General features: G+C 51.7%; 1 protein-coding gene across 1 annotated transcript in view; it reads left to right on the forward strand.

The window, feature by feature from the left end:
* The first annotated feature begins 290 nt into the window (after nucleotides 1-290).
* The window catches only part of Crhr1 (corticotropin releasing hormone receptor 1), a 40,903-nt gene continuing 19,626 nt past the window's right edge, over nucleotides 291-21,567 (forward strand). The window contains exons 1-2 of the mRNA XM_042673849.1: nucleotides 291-343; nucleotides 20,334-20,421. Coding sequence (XP_042529783.1) covers nucleotides 314-343; nucleotides 20,334-20,421 — 118 coding nt within the window. The 5' untranslated portion in view covers nucleotides 291-313. The remainder of the gene's footprint in view (nucleotides 344-20,333; nucleotides 20,422-21,567) is intronic.

Here is a 21,567-nt window from a genome sequence, read left to right on the forward strand (position 1 = left end):
GGGGCGCGGCGCGGAGGAGGGGCCGAAGGCGCGGGGCGGGTGAAAGAGGAGGGGACGGCGAGGGGGCGGGGAGCCGAGGCGGGCGGGGGAGGAGGCGGCGGGGCGGCGCGGGGCGACGCGGGCTCCGGCGGCCGCGGGACTCGGCAGCCGGGCTTGCCCGGGAAAAGCGAGCGACCGGCGCGCCGGGGCCAAGAGTGCAAAGCCGGGCGCCTCGGCGCTCACCCCGCACCGCCGGACTCCGCCGCCGCCGCCGGCCCCTTTGGAATGTCCGAGGGACCCAGGCGTCCGGGACGGTGACGGAGCGAGCCCGAGGATGGGACGGCGTCAGCTTCCGCTGGTCGAGGTAAGAGCCCAGGGATCGGCCGCGGCCGGCGCGGGGCGCGCAGGGGATGCGGGGGGCGCGAGGTGAGGAGCGCCAGGCCCCGCCGGGCACCGGCCGGGAGGAGACCGGGGCTCGGGGGGCAGCCCGAGCCCCTGGTCTCGGACCTTGCGAGTCAGGATTGGGTGGGTCTAGGTAGAGCTGGGGTGCAAAAAGAAATGATCGCGGAGGGGCTGCCGGGACGGTGGCGGAGGAGGGGTCCCCCCACCCCCGAACCGGCTCTGAGCCGAGGGTCGCTACCGGCTTGGCGGCTGAGGCTCAATCCCACCTCCCGCTCTTCTCTGCGGACCCCCTGCCTGGAGACCGGAGGCCCCAGCCCCCTTTCGCTGCACGGTCCTGGGCGTCCTTTCCGTTCCCTTCCCCTCCGCCCCAAGTCCTGAAGCTGCGCAGCGCCCGCTGCCCCGGGCCCCGGACCCGCACCACAGTCTGGGGCAGCGGCCCGGGCCCGGGCTCCTCCGGAGGCTCAGCACTGCAGCTCGGAGCGCGGCGCTCGCTCCCCGGCCCGCCGCTGCGCGCTCTCTGGCCAGCGGGGCTGGCGACGCCGTTCCAACGCCCCGGAGTTTAGGAAAGTCGCCAGGCGGCGTTAACAGCGTGTGCGGGGTGGAGTTCGCGGGCGGCGCGGGCGGCCGGAGCCCGCGATGGGCAAGGGGCTCCGGCAGCCAGGCAGCCGGTAGTGACAGCCGTTCCCCCAGCGCGACCCGGGGCACCTGGGCTTGCGGGGTGCCCAGCCGCGGGCCCCGGAGGCGGGCGCCCCGTGTCCAGGCCGGGGACTACGCAGGGGGCCCAGTGGGTCGTGGGCTGCACACCCGGACACCCCACGCTTTGACCGAGTTGAGTGCATCCCAAAGCTACTGCATTTAATTGAATGGATTTGGGGGTACGGGTTGACTGAATTTGATTTTTCATCAGTTATTAAACCGACTTACTTTATTTATGTTTTTTTTTTAACCCGCTGGCAAAGTGATTTATTAAACTACCCGGATTTTAAAGCGCAACTGATCGTCAGATGAGATTCCCAGTCGCCAAGTCTTCCCCATCCTGGCTCTCGATTCTCTCCAAATAGCCATAGGTTGTCTTTGAAAATGAAGAAAGGTGTGTCTCAGTGAACCCACCTTTCTTCTCCCACCCAATAAGGACTGAACCCCGAGATTGTTTTCTAGGTGATCAGCGATACCTGCAAAAGCAAGTAGGAGAAAAACATCTAGAGGTTGCCTGAAAGGCAGACAGTGGGAATATTTTCCAAAAGCATCGTGTGTTTCCCAACCTTGATCTGAATTCACAAACCAGTTAGAATTCAGTAGATTCAAATGATTGAACTTTGGGCATTTTTTTTAAAAGTTTTTTCAAGTTTTCATGGAAATAAATGTTCTTTCTCGGGGCTTTCTTAGAATTGTGTGCAGTTCTCTGTTTAGAATAATCATGTTTTCCTAAAGGAACAAAATGTCTTTTTTTCCCCCTGTTGCTCTTATTTCTAATAGATTGTGGGAGTGGGAAGCTTTATACCACCTAATAAACCCAGTGGGTACCTAGTAAATGTGGAATGAGCCAGGCGCTGTGAGTGGATATATTTATATAGCATGTATGAATTTCTGGGCATTGATCTAATTGCTTTGTACGTTCAATCAGTAAGTCATTGTAATAGTCCTAGGAAATACAGATTAGTCCTGTAGTATAGAGAGGCTAAGGCTAAGTCACACAGTCAAAGCCATACAGCCCAGGGAGTGGTGGAGTCAGAATTCAAAACCCAGCTTTGTGGTCTAAGACTTTGGTTTTTACTTGTCAATATTCTGAGCCACTTAAATCTCACCTTGAACCTCTGCCAGATGAGTTTGATTAGTTTGAAAGTAAGAATCCAGAGAATGTAGGGTTCACTCAAAATCCAGTTCTGTCCCCAATCTGTCAGCCATTGTTCGGAAGAGGTCATTCTGGGGCCTGTGGTGTGGGCTTTGGGTTGTACTGATTCCCAGAGCATTGAGGAGTGTGAGAGACATAGTGTGTGAGAGTGTGTGATTGAAGGAGAGGGGATATGTTATATATTTGGGGGTGAAAGGAAACCCTTGGGGTTGGGCTGGGGAGAGAGTGCCTGCTACCATGACCCACTGCTAGCTGCCACTCTCCCGGGAGAGATCTGTGTTCTGGCGACAGGTAACCTTGAGGGGTAGAAAAGGCCTGGCCTGGCTGGGTTCTTAAAGGGCAGTAAGTGCTGAGTGGAGAGCTGGTTTTAATGCTGTCATTATTATGAAAGCAATTGAGCAGCATTAGGCAAATTTGGGCAACGGGGCAGGGAGTGGGAATTATTGTGACCTCACTCCTAATACAGCTGCTGTTACCATTTTAGAAATAATCCCTGCAGGTTGTGTTCCCAGTCAGTCAGCACAGGTCTGGGTGGCCCGGTATCCTTCAGGTAGGACTCTTCTGCTGCTGTCATACCCCCAGTCTGTTTCATGACATTCCCAAGCCTTCAGAGGGATACATCTTATCTCTGTCTATTGCCCAAAAGTGGATCTACTTTTTTTTTTTTTTTTTTGGAGGGGGAGGTACCTGTCGTGGGATTTGACCTCAGGGCCTAGGGCTGTCCCTGAACCTTTTGGCTTAAGGCTAGTGCTCTTCCAACTTGAGCCAAAACTCTACATTGACTTTTTGGTCATTAATCAGAGATAAGGGTCTCACAAACTTTCCTGTTGGAACTGGCTTTGAACTTCGATCCTCAGATCTCAGCCTCCTGAGCAGCTAGAATTATAGGCGTGAACCACCAGCACCTGGCTAGATACATTTTTTTTTTTTAGAAGGCAGGCTGTACTAGGCTTTGAACTCAGGGATTTGTGCTCACTAGGCAGGTTCTCTACTGCTGAGCTATATCTCTTGCCCTTGTTGCTTTAATAATTTTTTCAAGTAGTCTCAACCTTTTGCCTGGGGCTAACCTTAGTCCTACCTCAGCCTCCCAATAGCTGTGATTACAGACTGTGCCACCAAGCCCTGTCCTCCATAAATTGATGTAGTCTGCCACCTCTATGTGGATGTACATGTTGGTCATTTCCAAATTGTTTCTTTGCTGAAGAAATACGTAGCCAGAGCCAGGTATGGTGTGCACATCTATAATCCCTGAACTCTGCAGGCTGAGGCAGGAGAAGTCTGAATTCAAGGCCAAGCTGGGTTAGCAAGATGACACTGCCTCAAACAGGAAAGAAAGAAGGAAGGAAGGTGGGGAAAAAAGAGAAAAGAAATGCAGAGCTGGGTTTTGAGGGAGAGTGGGAGGAAAGGGAGGGCAAAAATGTGAGCCAGATGTGGCCATGTCTGCTATGGGGTACAAGGCAGGAGTACAGTAGAAAAGGGGTCAAGGCCAAGGCCAAGGCCAAGGCCCAGCTACTTGAACCCGATAGAGCAGCCCTGGGACCTCACCAGATCAGCCTGTTCTCAAGGAGCATGGAAAAGCAAGACTCACCAGGGTCCATGAGCATGAGCTCAAGTAGAAAATTCACTTTGCACCCCTTGCTAACAAGCAGCTCCTCAGAGACTGCCACCACCAGCTGAGTTCAGCCACATAGAAGGCGTTGAAAGGGTCAGAGACGCCCTCTGGCTTCACCCCAACAGCCAGGATTTGTGCCAAGCCCAGGGGCCCTGACCTCCGGGCCACGAGAAGGCAGAATGACAGGGTGGTGTCATTCTCCTTCATACAAGGAGCCTCAGGTGCAGTCATAAAGCCACTGAACAAATGGGGAAAACCATTAGCCAGGCAGTCAGCGAACCTCACTTTGGTTCCAGCTCTGCCTCTGGTTGGCTGTGTGGCTTCAGATAGGTTGCCTTCTCTGGGCCACCGTTTCTCTGTCTGTAAATGGGTACAGAACTAGACTCCATTTTACCCTTTGGGTCTCTGTAACGGGGCTGTGATTCCAAACATTTGTCAGGGTGTGGTCTGATTTAAGAAGTGCAGGAACAATCGAACAATAGGTGTCACTCCAGGTTTGTCCCCCACACAGTAGGTGTGTAAAAGATGCGTGTGGGCCTGCTGGAGGGTTTTATTGATGCTATTTACATCTAGGTGGGAGCTCTTGCCTAAACCACCATGGCAGAAAAACCATCTCGATGTGGAAAAGACTAGATAAATTCCGCCTTCTGCCCGCTGCGGTTATTAAGGAAGACAAAGAAAACAGCAAATGGCCAACCCATATACAGTGATTTGGAGACCGTGGGGGGTGGAGCCTCGGCCCCTTGCGGCCTCTGTCTGGGGAAGGGTAGGTTGGGAATAAATGGCCTCTTCAGAGAGGGCTGGGGCCTCCCAGCTCAGACTCCGCCCCCATCATTCAGTCTCAGCAGAAAGAAGGGCAAGCCCCTTGGGGGAGGAAAGCAGCTAGAGATTTTTAGCTACCGTTTTTCTAGTCAAAGAAAGAACTTACTAGTTATAAATGATTCCTGCCTTATTCTTGGAGGCCCCTGCCAGCAAATATATGCTGAAAGATATAGTGTCAAACTGGGCACAGTGGCTCAAGCCTGCAATCCTAGCTATTTGGGAGGCAGGGATCCCCTGTTGAGGCCAGCTCAGGTATTAAAAGTTTACAAGACCCTGTTTTAACCAATGGCTGAGTGTAGAGCTATATGCTTGACATCCCCAGTGACACAGAAAAGGACAAGGACAAAGAACAAAACCCAGGCATACATCAAGACCCTACCTTAAAAATAACCAAGGCAAAAAGGGACTGGAGGTGTAGCGTAGCTCATGTAACATCGCACCTCTTGCGAATGGAAGACCCTGAGTTCAAACCCCGCAGGGAGGGAAAAAAAAAAAACCCAAAAAACCTACATCATTGATTTTCTTTTTCTTTTGTCAGTTGTGAGGCTTGAACTCTGGGCCTGGGCACTGCTCCTCAGCTCTTCAGCTCAAGGCTAGGGCTCTACAAGCCACAGCGCCACTTCCGGTTTTCTGAGTGGTTTATTGGAGATAAGAGTCTCCCAGCCTTTTCCTGCCTGGGCTGGCTTTGAACCACGATCCTCAGATCTCAGCCTCCTGAGGAGCTAGGATTACAGGCGAGAGCCATCACCGGTGCCTGGCCATCATAGAATTCTTTTAAAATGTGCCTGGCTAGTCACCCTCACACACCCAGTGTGGCAGTCAGTACGGTCAGCATTTTGTTTTCATTTTGTTTTGTTCTAGAGGCAGGAGCTGGCTGTTTAGCCTGGGCTGGCTCTTAACTTACAATCCTCCCTACCCATCTTGCCAGCTTCTCATTGTCCTAGGTGGGGAAGAGCAGACGAAGCAGATGTGAACCCCGACTCTGCTGTGAAGTTCTGGCTATATCAGGTTGTCAGTTTGAACCTTAATTTCTTCATTGGTAAAAGAGGTACCTCCTTTATGGCCTAAGCATGAATTTGACTTGTTGAATGAATTGCTAAATGACCCCCAAGTCACAGTGTATGTCTGGCACATTGTTTAAGTGCCCTAGTAATCACTTCATAAACATCATTGGAGTTCTCAGTCTAAGAAAAAGCAGCAAAGGAGAGGTGAGGGGATGGGCGGGAGGAAGGATGCTTTTCAGTTTCTGGGGAAAGGGATGGGCCCCCTGCTGGCAGCTGAGCTGAGGTCCTAAGACAGGTGCCCACTTTGGGGTGGGAGGCTGCATAACTCTGAAACATTTGTCAGTAAAAGCAGAGGCCTGGAGGGAAGATGATACAAGGTGATTAACTCACTGAGGCAAACAGTTATTTTGAAAACAACTGCTGAGGTCTATTAGGCGAGGGAAGATTTGCCACTCGCCTCAGAGTAAGTGGCTGCTTCAGTAAAATCGAGGCTCTGAAGTCAGACTTTGGGCTTCCTTTTCTGGGACTTCTGAAATGGGAGACAGGCTCCCGCACACAGAACCATGCAGCCACATGGTTTTAGCCACATGTGTCCTTCAGCAGCTGTCTACTCAGCAGCTAGAAAACTATTTCTAATAAGACATTGGGTTCCATAAATATAGGCAGATTTACTATCCCTCTCCTGGCCCTGTGGGGCCCAGAAAACAGCCCCTGGAGGTGCTGAGATGTGAGCTGGTGTAGTGTACCCTGGCCCTTACCTGCCACCAGGCTCTAGCCTCTAGTCACACTGGTCAGGAGTCAGGGCTCCTAGGTCAGAGCCCAGAAGAGAAACTGGACAGACTGGTCCAGCAGCTTCAGTGGCTGTAGAAAGGGAGTGGGGGGGGGGGAGGGGGCTTCCTGGGCTGCCAGACTACAGTTTGGAGCCTGCCAGGGTCCAGAGGTACAGGGGTTGTCATGAGGCACTTGGCTGAACTTTCAAGCACTGCTAGGTGAATTGGGACAGCTTATTGGTCAGTGTCCCTGGCAGGTTCATAGAACAGAGAATGAAAGCCTGGCCAGAAGAAGGGCTACCAGGGGAGAGAGAGCTGTGACAGTGCCATCTTGGGGTGGGGGGCGGAGATGCTTGGGGGTGGACAGGTCTTTCTCTTTCCTTATTTTCCTAGTGTCTGTACAGGGCATATGAAGGTCTCCACTAGTTCATCAAAAGCCCAGAGGTGCCAGCCCCTTCCATGGCAGCTCTTCCCTCTGTAGGGACAGAGCTGGGTGGGTGGCCTCTGGACAGGAGAGGGATGGAACTGCCGATGTGGGGCTGGGCTTGCTTGGCTTTTTGGGGAAGGGTGAGGAGACAGGTCAAGGGCAAGCCTGCTGGGTACCCACAGCTTGTTCAGGGAGGACAGCTTTATTATAACATAGGCCTTCAGACAGACTGACAGTGAGAGAGTACGGATGAAGAGGAGCTGGAAACCCTTGGTTAAAGTTGGTATGAGAGAAAGTCTTAAGGAAGCAGAGGTGGGGGCAGAGAGAGGGAAGGGGAGAGACAAAAATGTGAATATGAATATCCAAACAAATATGGAATGATTGAGGGGTGAGAAGGCAGGCAGGCAGGCAGGCAGGAAGGAAGGAGGGAAGGAAGGAAGGAGGGAGGGAGGGAGGGAAAGAGGAAGGGAGGGAGGGAGGGAAAGCAGAAAGGCAGGAGGGAAGGCAGGAGGAAGGAAGGAGGGAAGGAAGGAAAGAGGGATGGAAGGAAGGAGGGAAGGAAGGGAGGGAGGGAGGGAAGGAAGGAGGGAAGGAAGGGAGGGAGGGAGGGAAGGAAAGAAGGGAAGGAGGGAGGGAGGGAGGGAAGGAAAGCAAGCAGAAAGGCAGGAGGGAAGGCAGGAGGAAGGAAGGAGGGAAGGAAGGAGGGAAGGAAGGAGGGAGGGAAGGAAGGGAGGGAGGAAGGAGTAATGGAAGGAAGGAAGGAAGGAAGGAAGGGAGGGAGGGAGGGAGGGAGGAAGGGAAGGAAGGAGAGAAGGAAAACAAGCAGAAAGGCAGGAGGGAAGGCAGGAGGAAGAAAGGAGGGAAGGAAGGAAGGAGGGAAGGGAGGGAGGAAGGAGTAATGGAAGGAAGGAAGGAAGGAAAGAAGGAAGGAAGGGAAGGGAGGGAGGGAGAGAAGGAGAGAGGAAGGAAGGGAAGAAAGGAAGAAAGAAGGAAGGCCTGCACATCAGTCTTAGTCTTCCTTTATTTTTCTTCAATCCGCCAGCACCCAAGAGATCTTGAGCCCCTGGTTCCGAGACCAGAAATGGGATTGTCTGGAAACCCTTTTCTTACAAGCACCCCCATTCTGGAATCCTGCCTGAGCTTTCCTCAGCTGACAGGAGAGTTCCAAGGAGCCCAGAGATGCTCTGGGGCCCAGGCCACTGATGGATGGTGGAGGAGGGAGGTTCTCCTGCCCCACCCTAGCCTACTGCCTCAGGGCAGACCTCCACTCCAGCTGCCCAAAGAGGGCCTTTGTGGTCCTGACTGCTCCCTACTGGGTGTCTTCTGTCTGTACCCCTCTTCTCTCAAGTGTGTGTGCACCTGGGGAGTCAGGTATCCCCTGCCTGCCACCCCACAGAGATGGCTGTGTTTAGCACCTCTCCTCTCCCAAGAGGCATGTGTAGGCACCTGACAGAGGGACAGTTAGACACACACCCAGCAGTCATGCGTCAAAAGCTGGAGTGAATGGCAGGTTGGATGGCCCCATGGCCTGCCCTGACTACTTTTTCCTGGCTGGAAGACTTAGAGGTGTTGACATTGCTTTATTTTCAAAGACAAGGCTGGACAAAGCCGGTCCTTGGAGAGAAGAGGAAGGCTGTGTTGGAGGGAGGCTAGTCTCTGTACACTGAGCTTGCTTTACCCCTTCTCTTCCTCCTCCTGCCCATTTCCTCCAAGCCACCCAGGTACACACCCAGATGCACACAATAAAGGGCATGGCAGACTCCCATGGAGTGAACCCAGGGACTCCAAGCCAAGGGCAACACCACTTCAAAAAGGTGATCAGAACCTACCTGGCTGGCAAGGTTGCATTTGCCAATTGCAAATGGCTTGCTATTGGTCTAGTGTGCTAAACACACACACACACACACACACACACACACACACACACACACACAGAGGTAAGCAAGCATTTGGAAACTCTGATGTGCATTCATCCTTGCTGTGACATCCAAGCAAGTTGTCAATAGACTCGTCTCCTAGAGCAGGGTCTAGACCAAGTCAGATGTCATCAGACTCTTGAGGTGAATCATGCAGCAAGCAGAACCACCTGCCAGTCTGCTACAGACTGGAAAATTCCCAAGTTCCTTCCTACATGTGAGCTGGAGGAGTACCTTGAATCTGGGAAGGCTTCCTGGAGGAGGAGGCTCAGTGTAGCAGTGGTATCCCTCTTTGAGCTGGGGGTGGAGGTGGGCAGGCCATTTCCTCCTTTATTCCCCATCATGGTTCAGTAGTGAGGACACCAAAACCCAGAGAGAGGGTTATTGTAACTCATAAGGCAGAGTGGCTCCAACCCAGGCCTTCTCCCTCAGAGTTAGCAAGAGACAATGCTCTTTCCTCAGACCTGCACATGACCCTGCCACTCCTGGCAGGTGTTTCTTACCTCAGGCCACAGGGCCCAGCCATTTTCAGAGAAAGGACCTCAAAGGTTGCCACATTGCCACCCCTAGGGAAGTGGAGGGCTGTGGTAGGCATCAAGGGACAGGACCCCATCCAGGGGACAAGTGTGGAGACTCTGGACTACTTCTACCCTGCCTGGCCACTGGCAGAGCATCGGCCAGGAGGAAGCCACAGGATGCTACAAAAGCCTCCCCAAAGTCTAAAGTCTTACCTGCTCTCCAATGACCCCAGCTTCTGACAAGTTTCCTGAGGCCTTGCCTCCTCAGCCCGGCTCCTAACCTTCCTGGAGATGGGTCCTCATCTCTCCCCAGAGTCCCTTACTGGAGCAGAGTGCTGTCCTTGCACACATGTGCACCTTTACCCAGAGCCATGGCACGGGGCAAGGCTGGAACCTGAGTGTGTCTAAACTGTGCTGTCAGCACTAGACTCCATAAGCCACTGGGTCCGAGACTCATGTGCCAGGGAGAGGGCCTTGGCCCGAGCTGGCCACTCAATGCCACCTGTCCCACAGAACCTTGTGCGTGCCACAGATGTTCAGCAGGGGTTGGCCTCCCTTACAGCTGTGTGCGCAGCTCCAGAGCAGGTGCTGAGCATGCAGTGTCTGTTGGGTTTTTTTTTGTTGTTTGTTTGTTTGTTTTTTTGGGTCTGGTCATGGGGCCTGAACTCTGGGCCTGGGCGCTGTCCCTCAGCTCTTCAGCTCAAGGCTAGCGCTCTACCACTTGAGCCACAGCGCCACTTCTGGCTTTTTTCTTTTTGCTTATGTAGTGCTGCAGAATCGAATCCAGGGCCTCATGCATGCAAGGCAAGCGCTCTACCACTGAGCCACCTCACAGCCCGTCTGTTGGTTTTTTAATTTTAATTTTTAATTTATTTATTTATCAGGAGGACATTAATTCTCTGAGGATGACTTTTCCTTTCCCTCCCTCCCTCCTTCCCTTCCTCCCTTTCTCCCTTCCTCCCTTCCTTTTTTTTTTTTTTTTTTTTTTTAATGCCAGATCTGGACTCCAACTCAGTACCTGACACTTTGCTCACTGGCTGGTGCCCTACCAACCGAGCCATGCCTCCAAACTGTGAGGCTGATTTTTCAAACCATTTTGGTTTTACATTTTTAAAGGAATCCTTCTGAATCAGGCAGAACTCAGGAGCCATGATGAGAACGAGGGCTCAGGTTCTATGCAGGTGACCAGAGCTCGTATAGAGTCTGGTTAGTGAGTGTTTTCAGCCCCTTGGGGAGGGGGAAACTGAGGAACTGGAAAGTCTCATATGGTTGAAGAGTCCTGGATCCCCCATGAACTCACAGTAGTGAGAGACAGAGAGAATGAGAAGAGATCAAAGGCACCACAAGGGAGAGATGGGCTGAGATGGGAAATCATGCTGGAGGAGGAAGCAGAGTGATTTTAGAAGACTCTCTAGCAGAGAGTAGGGGCGGGGCATAAACCCCAGCAGGAGTGACAGTATGGTTAAAGGCAGGAGACACAAGGAATATTCTGGATGAAGCTGATAGGGTAGAAAGGAGAACAGCATGAAGAGGTAGAAGGTAGAGGTGAGGGGCAAGAGATTGTTTTTGTTTTTCACTTCTAGAATGTGATGGAGGAACTCAATGGGTAGCATCTGACAGATGCTGACAGAGCAGGACCAGGATCAGTTCCCAGTGTCTTCTCCTACCCCAAGATGGGTGGGCAGGTGAGGCCTTCAGTGTGGAGATCATTCAGTTCAGGATTGCTGGATGTGCTAGCAGCATCCTGGCCACTGGGCTACCAAGAAGGGACCCCACCATCCATGCCCAGTGTTCCCTCAGGGTAATGGGGCAAAATGCCACTGGTACAGGACCACCTAGTCTAGTTATTTCATTTCTAGTGATGTTTCAGAATCACCTGGACAGCATTGCAAAATGGAAAGGCTTCACAACTGGGTGCCAGTGGCTTACACCTGTAATCCTAGTGGCTCAGGAGGTTGAGATCTGAGAATTGCACTTTGAAACCAGCCTGGGAAAGAAAGTCTGGGAAACTCTTATTTCCAGTAAACTGTCAAAAAAGCCAGAAGTAGAGCCATGGCTCAAATGGTAGAGGACCAGCCTTGAGAAAAGAGGCCAGGCTGGGCTGGGAAGGTGGCTCAGTGGTAGAGTGCTTGCCTTGCATGCCTGAGGCCCTGGATTGGATTCCTCAGCACCACATAACCAAAATGAAAAAAGCCGGAAGTGGCGCTGTGGCTCAAGTGGTAGAGCGCTAGCCTTGAACTAAAGAACTGAGGGACAGTGCCCAGGCCCAGAGTTCAGGCCCCACGACGGGACCCCCTCCCCCGCCCCAAAAAAAAGAGGCCAGGCATGAGTGCAAGTCCCTGAGTTCAAGCCCCAGTACTGGTATGGATGGATGGATAGATAGATAGACAGACAGACAGACAGATAGACTTTGACCTTCCTACAGAACTACAGACTCCTATCTGTGCCTGAGAAGTTAAATTCTATGTGCCAAGCAGGTCTGGAAACTTCTGGGTTTGTCTAACTCATATTTAGAGGCAGAGATACAGAGGACAGACAGTTGCCTGTATCATGCTTGTGCCTAACTTTGGCCTGAAATGTCTGTTTGGTGGGTTTTGACTCAGACCGCCCCCACTATGGTTTCGGAAGGCCACCATTCATCCAGGAAGTCTAGCTACAAACCCCTCAGCTGCTCCAGTCTACTGAGTCTGCTCCCATCTGCTCCCCGCTGCCAATCTCCCTCTTCCTTTCCTGGCTGTGAATCACTTTGGAAATTCGATGACTTCCTCTGCAATGCTGAGACCCACCCCACTACACACACACACACACACACACACACACACACACACACACACACACACACTTTACACCTGTCCAAGAGCCCAACTGCTGGTGACACCTCCCTGGCTGGTGTCTCCACAGCTGTCCCCACACCTCGGCTCTGTCTCCCACCCCATCGCCAGGGAGATTTCCCAGTGTCAACCACTCACAGAGCAAAGCAGCCCAGCTCCCAGGAGCAGAGCCTAGGCCAGAAGCCCCTCCTCAAATAAGAATCAAACTCAATCCTCCTCAAGTCTTCCCACTAACAGGGTCCTAGGATGTTGGCAAGCTTTCAGGGAGTGAGAGGAAACCCATGCCACATGACAGGCAGGCAGCAGGCTCGGGAAGAGGAAGAAGGGCAGGCCAGCAGGGCAGCAGGTGCTGAGGACCCGCTCCCACCTGTGTCCAGCCCAGGCTGAGTCCCCGTGGCCATATGTGCCACTTCATCATCTGTGCGGTGCAAGGTGGCAAAGGCTCCAACTTTTGGGGAATGAGAAGATTAAATGAGAAAATTCAGAGGAAGCCTTTGGTTACTGAGCAAGCTTTCAGTAAAAGCAGAAGGAAGGGAGGAAGGGAGGAGGAAGGGAGGAGAAAGGGAGGGAGGGAGGAAGGAAGGAAGGAAGAAAGGAAGGAAGGAAGGAAGGAAGGAAGGAAGGAAGGAAGACAGGCAGGCTAAAACAAGGGAAGGCTGAGAAGATAATGGAGGTTAAGCCCAGGAGAGGGGAGGCAGGTAGGGAGCACAGGGTACAGTGAAGATGCACACTAAAACACATCCATGAGCCAGTCTGAGTCACAGGGGGAGGTAAGCTGTGAGAGGCAAGAGGAGATGGGTAGGTAGGGATCCCTCCCAGGCCCAGCACCTTATGCATCCTCCAGAGTGATGCATATGGGGGACAGGCTGGTGAGGGAAGGTGATGTGCTCCTGATGGGAGGGGCCCGATCAGGGAGCACCTCAGTGGAAGGAAGCACCTTGCCCAGTGAAGAGACAGGGCTGCTATCTATCTGTGCCTTTTGTGCCCTCCATGCCTCCGGCCCCTTGCTCTACCATACATACCATATACTGATGAATCTCTCTGAGAGTTTTGGAGTGTCACTATTTCATCCCAAATAGCCCCATTTCCAGAGGTGGAAATTGAGGTTAGGTGAAGGTAAGGAGTTTGCCCAAGGTCTCACAGGTAGGCAGGGGCAGATAAGAGAGTCCACAGGGGCTCTTGGCCTGAGCTTCTGCTTTCCTGGGAGAGGATATGCCCCAGAGCCAGGGTCTGTTCAGATCTGGAAAGCCACCCCCGTGGGTACGCAGCCTTCCTCATTGCACACTGGAGGGGACAGGCAGTGACTCAGTTCCTATCCCAGAGCACATTTGTCACTCACAGCAGCCTCTCAGTCCTGCCTTCACTACCCAAAGCTGGAGTCCAAGGTGGTGGGGAGCATGCAGGAAGAAAAAGGAAGAGGGTGCTCTTGATGGATAGTAGTGGGATCATCCCAGAGCCCAAGGTCTGGAGGCAGAAGTGAAACCAGTCTGTTCATTCATTCACTGAGTCGGACATTCAGTTCTTCATACATCAGCATGTGTTAGGGCTTACACTCATAAAATAGCCAAACAGATCCAGCTCTACTTATAACCCACACAGGCATCCACCTGGGACCTCCAGGGCCACCTGGGACACCCAAAGTGATCTCTTTGTCACTGCCCTCCTGGATGAGTGGAGCAGGTGGCCCACAGGCCAGCCCTGCCGTAAGGTTAGGGGGACAGAAGAGGGTAAGACCACAGGGTGAGGGTGGGGTTAGGGCACCTCGGAACCCAGAGCCCCAGGGAGAAGGCCCAGAGGCAGAGACATATACTCTCTCCCTCGACGTAGGCAGATTTTCCCTTCTAGTTTTTACTTCTTTGTACAATAGCAATTTAAGTTAATTAAATGTAACAATAAATTATTTCTCCTCTGCCTGGAATCATCTCTCCCTGCTCACCCACTTGTAGAGGAAACACCAGCTCTTGGCCTTGGGTTGCCTTTGACAGCTTGTGGCTGTCACAGAAACAGGATGTAAGAAGGAGGTCCTGGACTGAGGCTGGCTAGGGAAAAGGAGCTGCTTTTAGGGGGGCACAAATCTCATTCAGAATGGCTAAGAAAGGACACATTGCTACCCTCTATGGAAAAAAAATAACTTTCTGAGGGTCTCAGCTTTACTGTACATGGCTTGCAATCTCCTTCCCCCACTGAGCCATTCCCTGGGCATGTATGTGTCTTGCAGAGTTTAGGGGGACATTGCCTGTGAGTCCTTCCCCCCACACACATTCAAGCAGCTCATGATGGATGCACACTGCCCACCCCCCCACCCCCACCCCCAGCAGCACAGGCAGGTTTTGAAGAGTTGAATGCACTATTTGATTTCTGCAAAGCACATCCTGGTTTAAAATGCAACTGGGAGCCAATTTTATCAAGGAATTGTGATTTATGAGCCCCCCCCCCTCTCTCTCTCTCTCTCTTTGTCTTTCTCTTTCTCTCTCTCTCTCTCTCACACACACACACACAACTAGATTGCTCCTCTTGTCTTTGCTCAAGACAGGCACTGTGCAAAGCAGCCACAGTGGTCCGAGGCGCCCAGGGCCTTCACCAGCAGATGGCAGTGTGGGCTGGGAGCCCAGCCTCTGAGGGTCATTGGTATGGGGTGTGTGTTGGGGGGGAAGCAAGATCCTGACCACACTGGGGAGTCTAGGGCCTCTCTGGACTCAGAATCAAGGTTCTTTGGCTCTCCCAGACCCAGCTCCATCCCTGACCTAACTAAACTGCCTTGGAGGAAGGGCTGTCTGGATTCCCAATTTCCTTCTGCAGGCCTCAGTTTTCACACATGTAAATGATGCTACAAGTTCTGGTCTGCTGCTTGGGAGACCAGCTTGGAACTCTCAGCCCAGTGTCTGAGGACCCCCCCCCCCCCTCCCCGCCAAACCCCATCCAAGGGTAGAAGGAGTCTCTGTCCTCATGGCCTTTTCTGCTCCAACCATTCTCAAGCTTATCTCCTCTAGGAAGCCCACTTCACAGTCACATTGTACACCCCAAGACCCATGTTCAAAACTCTGCAGTATCCTGTATGTAGCTATGGACTCTGTCCTGCCATCGCCCTCTTAGTGTGTGTGTTGTCCTCTCTGAATTCCTTCCTTTTTCCTATTCTCTCTGTCTCTCTGTCTCTGTCTGTCTGTCTGTCTGTCTCTGTGCCCACCTCCCCCCCCCCCCCCCCCCCCGTCCCATACTGGGTTTGAACTCAGGGTCTAGTGCTTGTTGAGCAGTGCCCCATCTCTGAGCCTTGCCTTCAGCCCCCAAATCAGGTTCTTAGTCCACCCTGAATATACAATCCCAATTCCAGCAAGGGGGCAGAGAGATTACTAAATCTGATCATTAAAACAAAACCTCCCTTTGAAGCTACAAAGCCCCTTCCCAGAGAGAGCCTAGTGGAGATGGAAGGATTATGGTTCAAAGCCAGCACAGGCAGAATAGTCTAAGAGATTCTGTCTCTAATTAACCAGTAAAAAAAAAAAAAAGCTGGACCAGCTGTGTGGCTCAAGCAGTAGATGCCAGCCATAAAGCAAACAAGCTGGGCAAAAGCATGAAGCCCAGGGGTCATGCCACTACCAGCACAAACAGCAGAACAACCAACCAACAAAAAGGCCTGAGGAGCCTGTGGTGGCAGAAGAGGAAGACCCGCCCCTCTCCTGGTTCCTTGGGAACTTTGGGGGGGGGGGGAGGGACACAGCTGCCTCCGGGCTGCCCTCCCTTTCCTCTTGTAGCCCTTTAGGTCCCACCCAGAAAGGTCAATCACCAAATCATTCCGTCAAAGGAAATTGCACTTTATGCCTTAAAGACCAAACTGAGCTTCAGCAAGTAGTTATTTATGGTCTCTAATAAGCATTTTCTGGGTGTGATTAACCTTTATGCCAAAGTCACACTGGGAATTGGGGTGGCAGCTTCAACTCTGCACCTAGCCAGGGCAGGATGGGGCAAGCAGAGGCCAGGGGACCAGGGCAATGGCTGAAGCAGGCAGCTTACCAGGCTGTCTCTACACACACACACACACACACACACACACACACACACACACACACACACACACACACACACACACACACACACACACACACACACACACACACACACACACACACACACACCAGCAGGCTCCTGTGCTGCTGTCTCCTCTGCTCATCCATCTCTCTTGCCTGGGCGACAGGTGCCACCAGCCCTCTTTGTTCATCTACCCAAAAGGCAGTCATCATCATGGAGCTGTGCGTGCCTGTGTGAGATGCAGCCTTGCAGAGATTAGTAAGGAAACAGAGGTTTGTTTGGGGCCTGGTGGCTATCAGGCTGGGCTGCAGAGTCAGCAATTAGCCAGTGAGTGAACCTAGTGCTTTGCCAACTTCACATTCTCAGCACTATTTAGGTTTCTCTACTAACTAGAAAATGGCAGATCTCATGAAGTTCTGAGAATTTGGCTTGTGAAAAATAATTCTGAGTAAAACTATTTAAAAAAAATTTTTTTTAAAGGTTCAAGCCAGGTGCTGGTGGCTCGTGCCTATAATCCTAGCTACTCAGGAGGTTGAGATCTGAGGATTGTGGTTCAGAGCCAGCCCAGGCAAGAAAGTCTGTGAGACTCTTATTTCCAATTAACCACCAGAAAACCAGAAGAGGCACCATGGCTCAGCTGTCGCTCAAGTGGTAGAGTGCTCGCCATGAGCTGAAGAGCTCAGGGACATACACAGGCCCAGGGACATACACAGGCCCAAAGTTTAGGCCCCACGACTGACAAAAATAAAAATAAAAAGTTTCTGAATCAGGTGCCAGTGCCTCATTCCTGTAATCCTAGCTATTTAGAAGGCTGATATCTGAGTATCACAGTTCAAAGTCAGCTCAAACAGACAAGTCTATGAGACTCTTATCTCTAATTAACTAGCTAGAAGCCAGAAGTGGAGATGTGGTTCAAGTGGTAGAGTGTCAGCCTTGAGCCATATTGTTAAGGAGAGGTTGAGGCCCTGAGTTCAAACTCCGGTTCTAGCACACACATAACAATGGTTCTGAAGGGCTGCAGGCATGACTTAGGAGAGCCTTTCCTATTATAGGCAAGGCCCTGGGCTCAATTCCCAGTACTGGGAGAAAAAGAAAAGTTTCTGAAAAGACAGCCAGGGCTGATGATGGAATGGGGAAGTCATTGGAGGCGTTGAAGGAAGCCTTAGGTCACATGCACTTCTATCTGATTTAAGAGCAAATGAGATGAATGCCAGTTGTTCACATCTGTACTCCTAGCTACTCAAAAGGCTGAGATCTGAGGATCTTAGTTTGAAGCTAGCCCTGGCAGGAAAGTCTGTGAGACTCATCTCCAATTAACTACTCAAAATCAAATTGGAGCTGTGACTCAGTGGTAAAACAGTAGCCTTGAGAAAAAAAAAACAAAAAACAAACTCAGAGACAACATCCAGGCCCTCAGTTCAAGCCCCATGACAAAACTAGAAGTGGAGGTGTGGCTCAAGTGGTAGCGTACCAGTCATGGTTTAAAAAATAGAGCAAGAGCTCAAGGCCCTGAATTCAAGCCTTAGTACTGGCACAAGTAAAGGAAGAAGGGGAAATAAAAGGAAGAGAGGGAAACAAAGATTGATTAGCTAAATAAAGGTGGTGGGCTGTTATTTCCCAATAAGGTATTTCCAGTTCCTTTAATTTGCCCGTGGCTGAGCTGAGGCTGATGCTTGTGTTCGTATATGTGTGTATGCGTATGTGCGAACCTGTAAAGTGAGGTGAGCAGGGGGTAGGATGAGAAGCTGGGGCTAAGACTTCTTAGTTTCCTTCTAGAAGTGTCTCTGGCTAGAGCAGCTGGATTCCTGTGCCTGTTGAGTGAGCAGTGGTAGCTTTGTCAAGTGTGGTTTGTCCTTTGTTTGCCTAACTGGTGGCTTCCTCCTCTCACCCCTTCTGCATTTGCATTTGGAAAGTGACAGTAAAGGTATTTCCCCACCTTTCTGGAGACCATGAAGCTTAATTACTAATTAATAAAGCGTTGGGAGTTGCTTGGGGCCAGAGAGACTAATGGGTTTGTTCTAATCACCATGGAGGCCCGGGATCTAATGAGTTGAACCTGGCACCTTCGGGTTTTCAGAATGCCCTGGTGCCTGTGCAGACCTGGTGCTGCTTTGGAGCCTGGAACTTGGCCTGGAGAGATCAGAGACCCCTCTCCCCAGGTAGAAAAGCCATGTGCCTGAAGGGAACGGGGTAAACAGGCCCCACTGCGGTCTCAGGCAGATGCTGAGGGGATGGTATGGGCCTGAGGGCCAGCAGGGTCGGGAAGCTTCCTGTACGAGTTGGGGAGCCCAGCTCTGACCAGCAGTAGGGCTTTTCCATGCCCCCTTGGAGGGTAGGGTGGAGAGAGGGCACAAGGCCTGCGTTTGTATGGGTACCAATGGAGTATGGGGGGTGGGGACATTCCTGATATGTAAGCATAGAAAACTGGCCTCTGGGGGGAAAGGGGAGAGAGAGAGAGAGAGAGAGAGAGAGAGAGAGAGAGAGAGAGAGAGAGAATATCAAACCACAGCCACAGGCAAATGAAAGAAACTGCACATTCACATTTACTTGTAAAGCTGGGTGAGCATGGCACCCAGAGCTCTAGGAGAAGGAGCAGGGAAGTAGTGAGGAGAGCACCCCTCACCCAAAAGCCTGCTGGCCACTGTGCCCAGGACCCCCAGCCCAGGAGGAGCTACTTATAGTGTGCCTCCCACCCCCATCCACTTCTGAGCTCCTTACAAATAAAATCCCCACAGATCCAAATGTCAGTGGCTCACACCTATAATCCTAGCTGCTCAGGAGTCTGAGGTCTGAGGGCTGAGGTTCAAGGCAACCTAGGCAGATATGTCTATCAGACTCTTATCTCTGATTAACCAAAAAAAAGCTGGAAGTGGAGTTGTAGCCCAAGTGGTTGAACACTAGTCTAAAGCAAAAAGCTCAAGGACAAGCCAGGCACTGGTGGCTCATGCCTGTAATCTGAGCTTCTCAGGAGCCTGGTTCTGAGGATCTTGGTTTGAAGCCAGCCAGGGCAGGGAAGCCCATGAAACTCTTTATCTCTGATTAACTACTCAAAAAAGCCAGATTGGAGCTGTGGCTCAAGTGGTTGAACACTAGCTTTGAGCAAAAAAGCTCAGGGACGGAGTCCAGGCCCTGAGTTCAAGCCCAAGGACCAGCACCAACCAACAAAAAAGAAATCCCAGTAGAAACAGCTGATTATCCTCTAAGCCATAGAGATAGCTATTGCTAAGTTCAAGTCAGACAATAAATGTGACCTTACTGAGTGCCTGTTGTAGACTAGAAACTGTCATTCCTCAGGTCTGTTCAGCAGATTCAAATGTAGCAAGCAGAATGCAGCCCCAACCCTCATGGCACAGGCCGCACTACATAGAATTCTATAAGCCTGGGAAGATGATGGCTATACTTGTTTTTACAGACAAGGACACTGAGGCACAGAGAGGTCAAATAACCTGCCTACAACAGCACAGCAAGAATAGGGCCAGAGGCCAGGCCCAGCTAAACTCTAGTAATAATCTGTCAAGATGGTGGCTCAAGAAGGGGCAACCCTTCAGTTATGGGATGAATGGCCCGGAGTCTTTGGGGGAGCTTAAAGGGCAAAGGTTCTGAAATAGCCATCTTTCTAGATACATTCATTGCTTCCCCTCTCTGTGCCTCAGTTTCCTCATCTGTGAGGAAGGCTCTGCCATTACAAATATTGCTATAAAGCAGAAGGGCTTGGTTTACGGCAGAGTGGAGTTTGTAGTGACCAGTAATTCGCCAGGAGGAGACCAGGGTCCAGGAGGCAACAGTTCATTAAACAAGAAGATGAGTATTCACAGCTTAGGAGAGGACAGGTCCACAATGAGTGCCTGTGAGCTCAGGAGGTCATGGGAGGGCCTTGTATACATGACTGTATGTGCATGCGTGCGTACGTGTGCGTGTGTGTGTGTGTGTGTGTGTGTGTGTGTGTGCGCGCGTGTGCGTGCATGAGCTCCTGCTGCTTCTGTTCCAAGCTCTCCCTGAGCTGGGCAGCACTAGACCTTTTAGGCTTAAGAGTATGTAGAGGGAGGGAGTACAGGAACCTGGGTAGAGGGGCTGGGAAGAGAAGGAGGGGAAAGGGAGCAGAAGCAGGAAGCAGCTGGCCAGACTGCTGAGGGTACCTGCCTAACTGTGCTTCTTGCCTCCTTGTGTCCACCCACAGGCCCTTCTCCTCCTGGGGCTGAACCCCGTCTCCACTTCTCTGCAGAACCAGCACTGTGAGAGCCTGTCCCTAGCCAGCAATGTCTCTGGTGAGTCAACCCCCACCCACATCCTTTCTCTGCAAGATGTCAGGTCACCACAGACAGTGTCCTGTGCCCCAAGACTCCCAAGACCTGCACATTGAACCACACTCTGGAACAGCAATAGCTGTCAGATTGCCTTTAAAAGCTCCAAGATGTGTATCTCCGTGGAGTGCCGTGTTGGAAAGGATCCTGAAGTTTGAAGGGAAGAAAAAAGACCTAAGGTTTACAGCAGCCTCTGCTGTGGGTACAGGAGTTGCTCATAGCCAGTACTCCTATAGTCAAGCCCCCACTTTAGGATGGGCAACAGGGCAGGGTGCCCCAGCTCTTGCAGCCAGGCTAAGACTCAGGGATATATGTAGGAGAAAAGCTGCTGTCTGCTCCTGCTAAAAGTGCGCTAAGTCTAATGCTGTGCAGCAAATGCATGCCAAGCGCTGGGCAAGAACTTTGAGATAGAGTAACACAATTTGCACAACAACCTTTAGCCACTCTCCTCATCGGACACAGAAGGAAACTGAGGCACAGAAAAGCATTAGTAAGCGGGCAGCCTGGCTTCCTCATGTGCTCTAAAACAAGATGCGCTCTCCCTTCCTGTAGAAGACACTGAGTGAATGCCAACACCAGCCATTGGCAAGATGCTTTGTAGAGTTATCGCATTCTTAGAAGAGCTGAGAACCCGACATTCATCCAGATGAGGAAACTGAGGCATGAAGCATTCCCTAACTCCCCCCAGAACTACTCAGCTAGTTTGTGGGAGTGGCTGGGCTTCCCGTGCCGTGGCTTTGTGAACTTTTGAGTGTGGATCTGGGAATGGCTGCTGTCAGGCGGAACGCTGGCCCTGCTGTGTCTGAGGAGCATTTGGGAAGCTCACTGTCCTGTGTTGGTTTATTTTCTCTTCAAGGCTCTTCTTGATTCATTCATTCATTGAGCACCTCCTACATAGCAGGGCCCATGTTAGTCATCAGGGGAACAAAATAGGCTGTAGCTCAGTGATGGGGGACATGTCTAATGAATACCAGACCCTGGGTTCGATCCCTGGTACTGTTAAAAAGAAAAAAAAAGTGTTTACAGGATAGCTGGAAAGAAGAGAAGGTATTTGCCCAAAATTGCTTACAACAATGCAGGTGGCAGAAGCTAGGACAGAAGTGGGGGTAC

Source organism: Dipodomys spectabilis, unplaced genomic scaffold (assembly GCF_019054845.1).
Source record: "Dipodomys spectabilis isolate Male_0828 unplaced genomic scaffold, ASM1905484v1 ptg000018l, whole genome shotgun sequence".
Classification (NCBI taxonomy): Eukaryota; Metazoa; Chordata; class Mammalia; order Rodentia; family Heteromyidae; genus Dipodomys; species Dipodomys spectabilis.